The sequence below is a fragment of the Platalea leucorodia genome (genome assembly GCF_965183815.1).
Source record: "Platalea leucorodia genome assembly, chromosome: 5".
NCBI lineage: Eukaryota > Metazoa > Chordata > Aves > Pelecaniformes > Threskiornithidae > Platalea > Platalea leucorodia.
The window spans coordinates 42,248,613-42,257,107 of NC_138827.1; the positions used below are offsets into that span (position 1 = coordinate 42,248,613).

The following is an 8,495-nucleotide window of genomic DNA, read 5'->3' on the forward strand; positions in this document are numbered from 1 at the left end:
AACCTGTTGTACGCCTCTTTGTTAGGAAGAAGTATACTTCATCTTTTCTTCCAGTCACAGTTACAATCTTTATTCATTAGCATTTATGATAGGAGAAGGACCAGAAGTACAACTTTCCAGATTTCCTGAAAGACAATGGGTTAAATTAAGAGAAATTAACATACTTCATTTTCATTTTGAAGTTCAGGATAGCTTTATATTTCCTCTTAAATTATTTAAGTAGGCCTAGGTACTTTCATCAGCCCATGCTGCTAGGGGAATCTGTTAAGGAAGAAAACTTATTTGTAAACTGTCATCTTGATATATTTTTGCTAATTTGATTATTCATTCGTGAAATATTGAGAAGAAAGAAGCTGGCTTAGTGTTCTAAATCAAGAGCATTTCAGTCATTCATTTTTTAAGCCTTCATGATACAGAGAATGAAGATCAGAGAGAACATTTTATATCTGCAATGAGTGAAGTTCTCTCTGCAAGTAACAGCTGCCATCTCCACATCTGTTCAAAAGAGCTCATTTTGGTCTCTGTCCTGGTTTCAGCTGGGATAGAGTTAATTTTTTTTTTTTTTCTTCTAGCTGATATAGTGCTGCTTTTTGGATTCAGTATGAGAATAGTGTTGATAACACACTGATGTAGTTGTTGCTGAGCAGTGCTTACACTAGTCAAGGACTTTTCAGCTTCCCATGCTCTACCAACTGAGAAGCTGGGAGGGAGCACAGCCAGGACAGCTGGCCCAGACTGGCAAAGGGCTATTCCATACCATGTGATGTCATGCCCAGTATATAAAGTTGGGGAGAGTTGGCCGGGGGGAAACTGCTGCTCAGGAACTGGCTGGGCATCAGTCAGCGGGTGGTGAGCAATTGCACTGTGCCTTACTTATTTGGTATATTCTTTCATCATCATTATTATTATTTTGCCTTCTTTTTCTGTCCTATTAAACTGTCTTTATCTCAACCCATGAATTCCCCCGCCCTGATTCTCTCTCCCATCCCACTGGGCAGAGGGGGGAGTACGTGAACGGCTCTGTGGTGTTTAGTTGCCTGTTGGGTTAATTTTCTTGTCACACTGATTGAGAAACGGGATGAAATTGGGGGGGGGTTGTTTAGGTGACTGGATTTTCTGTCAGGGAAAGCAAGTTTTAAGAAACATCTGTTTATCAGGTGTTGATAATTCATTGCTAAAAATGTTGTACGTTGGGAACATAGGCATCTCTCCTTACATCCTTCTTTAGTAGTCCCCATCTGGACAACATCCAAAAACAGAGGAGGTTGAGCTTCATGAGACAAACAGTGCTGGAAGACCCACACTATGTAAACTCTGATTAAATTATAAATATAAGAGACAGTCATCAACTCCCAGTTATCCAGGCTATAGGTAACTCAGGCACATTTATTCCAGTGTTCCATAGTTCCAGTATGTTCCTACTAGAATATGTGCTGTTCATGTGAAGACCTACTGTGCCAACTCCTGGTAAAAGTGCCCCTGCCCTCAGGAAAAATCTGTTTACAGATTTTTGGAAAGTGTTAATCATTTATTAAGAAGATTATTCATGTTTCATTTGTACACGTATCCTAGCTTTCTTTTATCCAGTTTGTCCTTCCCTTCCTCACTGTATTCCAGAGGGATTAGAACTAATAAAAAAGCCATACCTGTTTTCTTCAGTGACTCCTGGATATACATGTGCATGAATTCAATGCCAAACATTTCCTGTTGCTCCTCCTCTTCTGCATCCTCACATGGAGGGAGTGTTACCTCTAACTCCAGTGGGTTGTCTCTGAAGTTGACAAATCTGACAGTTCACCAGAAAAGGTTACTCTTGCAATAGGTTTTGTCCAGAGAGAACAACTCTTTTGAAACTGAATTAAGATTCCTCAAACAATATTTTGAGCAAAATAAGTCTTTTCTTATACTAAACCTACTACTATATTAGTAGTATTAAGTGAACTAAGCTAAGAAGACCCCTTATAATAACAGTAGCTGCCTGTGGTGGGAGAAAACAGTGCAGTCCTTGTCATTTTGTCTTCAGGTTTTCACCCCACTGTCAGCTTTATTGAGCTCCCTCAAACAGATGAGTGGAGGAGAACAAGAGTGCAAAGGCCTGCATCCTCCCAGCTTTGCAAGGCAGCAGCCTCCCTCTGTTCTCGATCCATCCCTGGGCCTATGCTTGTATATATTTGTTTAAAGAGGTGCTGCTTCTTCCAAAACATCTGAAAACAGGAATTGTCTTACTGGGTTAGAAGTGATTTATTTAGACTAGCATTCTTTCTTTAAAATGGCCAGCATCCAGTAATTCAAATGAAAATGCAAAGAACAGGAAAGTTTCTGTCATAGTATACAAAATAATATTTCCAATTCTACCAATTAAAAATTTACATTCATTCTCTCTTACTTTTCAAATCAAGAGAGTTTCATTGATATGCCTAATCCTTTTTGTTTAATCATGAATGCTTGACTTTTCAGTGCCAAAGTTCTACTTTTTGTCATTTTTATGCTTGTTACATATTTTTCCTCCTAGCTCGTGGCTTTAGAGAGTGATATAAAAGGCCAATTACAAGTGGGCATTTGGACCTTTCAGAAATGAGAAAATGTATTCCAGTCTCCTGTTACATTTGGGACTGTAACTATCATAGCTTACTTCTTTACATGAGTTGTGCTACACAAAGCTTTCTTGACCAGATCCTCAACTGTTGTGAATCTGTGTAATTATGCTGATTTACATGGCATTGTGTCCACCTGTACAACTGTGGACGTGCCTTTTCTTTTCCACTCAAGGGAGGCATTAAAACTTAGCTTTTAGTATTTTTATTTATATTTTATAGTATTTTTATTTATATTCATTGCTTTTTCTTACCTCAGATTTGTCATGTCCTTCATACAAGCTGGAATATCCTTAAGTTTGTTGTTGCTAAGAACGAGAGTACTAAGATTTTTCATATTACCAATGGTTTCTGGCAAAGAGTTTATCTCATTCCTTTGGAGCCATAAAGTGTGGAGATTTTCCATTCTGTAAAATAGGTATTTGCACAATCAATCAAGATTTAGAAAATTAATCTTAGCAATCATTAATATAAAAAGTAATTGATTAATTTTTACAGCCACATAAAGGACTCGCATAAAGAATACAACAATTCTCAAAGAAAACCCCATATCCAAGATAATCACCTAACCTCTAGTTAACAATGTCATTGGCAAGAAATATTTGATAGTTGATACTGAATTTATTGTTTATTGAATGGATTATTCCAGCTCATCCAAAATATTACATTAGGGTTGATAAATCTTAAGTTTGCAGTGAGGTTAACATCAAAATAATCTTTTGAAGTAGCATTTAATAATTAGAATTTCAATGCAACAGAATTGAGTAATGTAATGAATAAGATGTGAACTTTGAGATTTATTTACCTGTCAATTGCATCGGGAAGCTCCTGGAGTTTATTTCCCCCCATATCTAACCATTCTAGATTTGGCATGTTGAGAAGAGCTGAAGGGATGGTAGTGAACTGATTCATGCACAAATCTATGTGTGAAAGTTTCTTTAAATCACTGAGCTAAAAAGAAAGGGAGAATTAATGCAAGTTTGTACAGCTGTTTCATTACAGCAGTGCTGTGATAATGTTGACTGAAAAAAAAAAAAAAACCAAAACAATTTAAAAACACTACAACACATTTGGGAGTTAGTAAACACAGAATGGTTTCTGAGTTACATTAGCTGGTATTACCTAACGATTACAGTTCTCACCTGGAAGGTAGGTAGGTTTGAAACTGATCGGGCAGAAGACCTTTATCTCCCACCTGGTAGTGAGTGTCCTAACTGCCGAGAAGCTGAATGCCATGACTACAACGCAGATATACCCCAAGCCTTGAGAAGAAAAGGAATTTTAAAGACACCACTGTCCTTAGTATTTCATACTCAGTGGTGTCTCTCCATGCAACATGCCATTTTTCATTAGACAAGTATTTCAATTTTTATGGATCAAATTGCACGGACTGTATTTTAGAGTGAACCTAGACACTTTCCATGTTGTTAAGTCTACTACCATGGCAAGACATGCCAAAAATTAAATATAGCATCATTCAGTATTGCAACACCTAAGTCCTTTGGTGAATCATGCCTTCAGGTGCATTTACAATGTCCAAGTGATGTAAAGATGTTTTATTGCAAATCTGGTCCAACTGTCTAAATACTAAATGCCACTCAAGTACATATAACCAAAGCTTCACAGTGTTCACATCACTGTAGTCTCAACAGGACATAACTACATATTTGCTATGAGCTGTTAATTTAAAAGCTATCACTCTACATTACACCACGTAACCTGTATCCACACAGATTTTGTAAATTCTGGATTCTGATTAATAGTGTATATTTTCATTTGAAGATTTGTTGTTAGGTATTACTGTTTGGACTCAATTTTGCAGGGCACTGATTGCTGTCAACTATTGCCACTACTGTTTTTTAAAATAAATTAAAACAAGTAAATACAGCTACGTACTTGTCACCTCTACCTAAGAGACTAATACTTAGAGATGCAGGTCTCTCTCACATTTAGGTCAGCCCAAATTAAAATTCAATAGTAGGTGAGCAGTTGTTTTCATTCTCTCTTAATTGCTTTCAACATCTCAGAACAACATTCCTTCAACTCTTTGTGCATAGGCAGTTGTATAAGTGACACAAACCCTTTTCATAGCTAGCAGCTCTGGTAAAGATGCTCACAGTTGTGTCCTGGCATGTGGTATGAATTTGTAATCTCAACCATAAAAGGGAACTTCCCTGTGCTAAGGTGTCAGATCCTCGGTGGGGTATATCAGTGCAGACCTTCACCCTAAACAAATTAACATCAAGTCTATCACTGTCCTATATGCGCTACCAAGTCATTGATCTGGACAAAATGAAGATTGGCTCCTTCAGCTACTGAGGTATATGTATGTCCTTCTCATGTGGCTTCAGTTCGACTGGTCATATAAATATTGTTCACATATGCGTTCCTGTGGAATAGTTGTGAAATCAGAATATCAAAGCAAATCTGAAAACATGGAGTGCAACATTTAATGATAATTGGTTTTGGATAAATTCAAAATATGCATTAAGCAAAACTAAACAAAACAAAGCAAACCTGAGGAGGAAGATCACAGATACTCCTATTGACAGCCAGTTCCAATCTTTCCAGACTGACGCAGTTACTTATTTCCTTAGGAACAGACTTTATTCTATTGTAACTGAGAAGCAGCTCTTGGAGGCTAGTCAGCTGGCCTGCAGGGAGAACAATGAGAAAAGATGAACGTTCACGGTCATTCTATTTGAAATACAATAGTACTTGTTTTGTGTTAACCTTGTACTGTTATACAAGTGCTCTGTGTTCTCACTAAAAACAAAAACAAACAAACAAAAAAAATCCCTGAAATTCAAATAGTAGCAGTTCAGGACTCTTTAGTACAGAACTGTACTCTAGTTGAGTGCTACAAAAAAAAAAAAAAAAAACCCCAAACCTAAAAAAACCCCTTATGAACATAGGCTACTCATGCTGCAGACTCAGAACGTGAAGCCTGTTTTTCAATATCACTTTTCTAGCTGCATTCTGATGTCTAGTATCTGCTGTGCTTACAAGCTTTTTTCTCATGGGGAGCTTTCATAAAGATATGCCTCCTCCATCCAGCCATTTTTTTTTTAATTTATAGGGCATCCATGGTTTTAAGATCTCTATCTCACTGTGAGACTTAAATCGTCTCTTTTCTAACTACCCAATGGGATTGTTAGACAGGCAAAGTGCACAAAAACGGCATGTTTGTGTAAGATTAATTTTCTTAGAAAAGCAGCTTAAAATAAAAGAAAGCACAGCTCACCAATTTCTTTAGGTATACTTTCAATTGAGTTCCGGGATAGATCCAGAACAACAAGATTGTGAAATCTTCCAATGAACTGAGGAATTTTCTGCAAACTAGTTCTGTGAAGCTGCCATTCCTGGAGATGGACTAGTTTCAATAAGCACGAAGGTAGTGTCTAAGACATGAAATACGAACCAGAAGAAATTCAGCTTAGTATACAACAAGAGTACAGGCTTAGGCAGAAGTTTTATTTGAAACAGTAACAGTCTTGTGATTAAAAAAAAAAAAAAAAAAAAAAAAAAGAAGGAAAAAAGAAATCTTGCCTTCTTCTCAAGCTATACTGTAACATCCCAAAATGAACACCATCAATGCGGGTCATTCTGACTATAGATTTAACCTGCCTGCTTTTTGCTCCCAGGATTTAAATGTCCGTGCTACTGTCATTGCTTGAAAAGTCTCAGGCTTGCTTTTGTTGGTTTCTTTTTTTTAAACAAAGCCAATATAGCTGAAGACGAAACTGCTCTAAATAGCTTTTTGCATTTAAATGGTGATCTAAATTGTATTTCCTATTCTGTTAAGAAAAACAGTGAGCATCTGAGAGCAGAAGAGCTGAGGGATAGAAAAACTACAACGTCTGTATGCTATGAGTTCTGAACAAGGAACGCTGGCTGACGGACCGCCAGAGCATGGCTGGGTGTGGCTGTCACTCTCTGGCCTCGCCATGATCTAATTCTCATCACTTCCTAGGAACTGGCATCTGCATTTCCGTGTAGCTCTGAACAGACTCTTAGCTTCCACTCTGTTGTTGATTCTACAGTTAGCCACTTCCCCCCACGCATTAGAAACAACAATAATAGTATTCTGGGAATCTACTGGCTCATTTTCACTCTTAGAAAGAGAAAGTAAACAACAGTACGAAATATTTTCATGCACCTAAACACAAAGGGTTTTCACTTTGATGTGTTTCAGTAGTTCTGGTATGTTAATGTTAAATGAGGATTTACGTAATTAAACTCATAATTTGCAGTGTAAATAATTTCTAATGCAGAAAAGCCTTTTGGGCTATCTTTTTTGCAGAGTAATGCTTAATATTCAGGACTAAAAAAATCCGCTTGCTTTTACGCTCTACAACAGCGTGTCTCAATTCATTGTTAGCAAAGCACACAGTGAGCACTTCATAGATTAAAAATAGTACAACTGTGAGTGTAAAGTTGTAAATAGTAGTTTTCTAATGCATCAGTCATTCAACTCAAGCAATATCCATTCCTATCAACACTACCTTCCATTCTTCTTCCTCTATCCTTAAAATTGCTCTTCCATCTTCATTAATAACTTTTTCTTTGAGCTTTGCTAAAGCAGCTCTCTCCTCCCAGACAAGTAGTAGCCTACAAGGGAAGAAGATCTGTCAGTGGTGCAACAAGGAATATGGGCAATAATTACTATCCATTCTATTTCCTGGAACAAAGAGACAGTAGCCTTTTTGGATGTCAAACAACATTTATTATATCTGGATGCTAAATATACTATCATCAATTTGAGGGAACGCAAGAACATAAAGTAGTGTTTGGCTGAGGTAATTTATAGGAATTCTATTTTATGGTTCTTCAAATTTACAGTCAGAAGGAAGACATAAATTCATTCACGTGTTGCAGCAGGGCAACAGAATGTAAAGTCATATGAAATTAAGTTCCAAAGCCATTAATTTTGAAGCAGTCTCCTAAAAAGAAAGCCTTCAGTTCCACCAAAAGTAAGTGCAATCAAGACAGGTCAATCAGCTAGGGATTCTTTTAGCCTGATTTCCAAAGGGGACTTAAACAAGAATTACAAAAATTAGGCTAATTCTCTCTCTTTCTGCTTGTGTTTTCCATTAGTAACTTCGAATTTGTTATTCCATTTCAAACACATCTGACAAATTGGGAAGGGTTCCAAAAATAGAATGCTAAATTTCTTCACATTTCATGAAGTTGCTGGCCAGACAGAAGACCAAGCGACCCTGTTAATGCCTCCATTGAGAAGAAAGCATAACAAATTATATGTCCACTGGTTAGAATATCACACGGAAGAGGATTTTAATACCTGAATTTAGGGGATTTAGTACATATGCTAATATTTTGATCACAGAACACAATTCTTGGTTTGACCTGACCATATTGCTAGATTCTAACCAGTGGGAATTCTGCTGGAGTAATGACTAAAGAATTAGACTCTGGTTGAGTTTGAAAAGACCAATTATAGTTTTGTGAAATGTAACATATAGTCTAGCTTTTCACATACTTAAAGATCTACAATTTACCTACCTTCCTGCAGACCTCTGTCTGAATTCCTTTTCTTTCTGCAATTCTTCATTTATCTTGTGTATTCTCACTTCCCAAAGTGTCTTCACAGCAGTGAATGTTCCAACGCAAACTGCAGTTTCAGTCATGATCCTTGCATGTTCAGATTCAGTCACAGGAATCTGACCGAATTCTCAGGTTCAATGCATCAGCGCATGTATCAGCTACCAGATGGGGACAGTGACATGAAAACTAAAATATTGCGATACCCACTTGATTATACTATTAAATTTAGTTAATGTATAGAACTGACAGAATTTTACCAACTGCTTTCGCTTCATAAAAATAGATAATTGCACCCAGTTCAATTTTCTTATAATAAGAAATGGTATTCTTGCAATC

At 37.0% G+C, this 8,495-nt stretch overlaps 1 protein-coding gene across 1 annotated transcript; it reads right to left on the minus strand.

Moving 5' to 3' along the window:
• Positions 1 to 2: 2 nt before the first annotated feature.
• Positions 3 to 8,242, minus strand: LRRC39 (leucine rich repeat containing 39; the record flags this gene model as incomplete). The annotated part of the gene is made up of 8 exons (XM_082314308.1): positions 3 to 125; positions 1,647 to 1,786; positions 2,849 to 3,001; positions 3,400 to 3,545; positions 5,112 to 5,248; positions 5,839 to 5,995; positions 7,100 to 7,205; positions 8,118 to 8,242. The coding sequence occupies 8 exons, from the start codon at positions 8,240 to 8,242 to the stop codon at positions 70 to 72; spliced, it is 1,020 nt and encodes a 339-aa protein (XP_082170434.1). The 3' UTR covers positions 3 to 69.
• Positions 8,243 to 8,495: the final 253 nt, after the last annotated feature.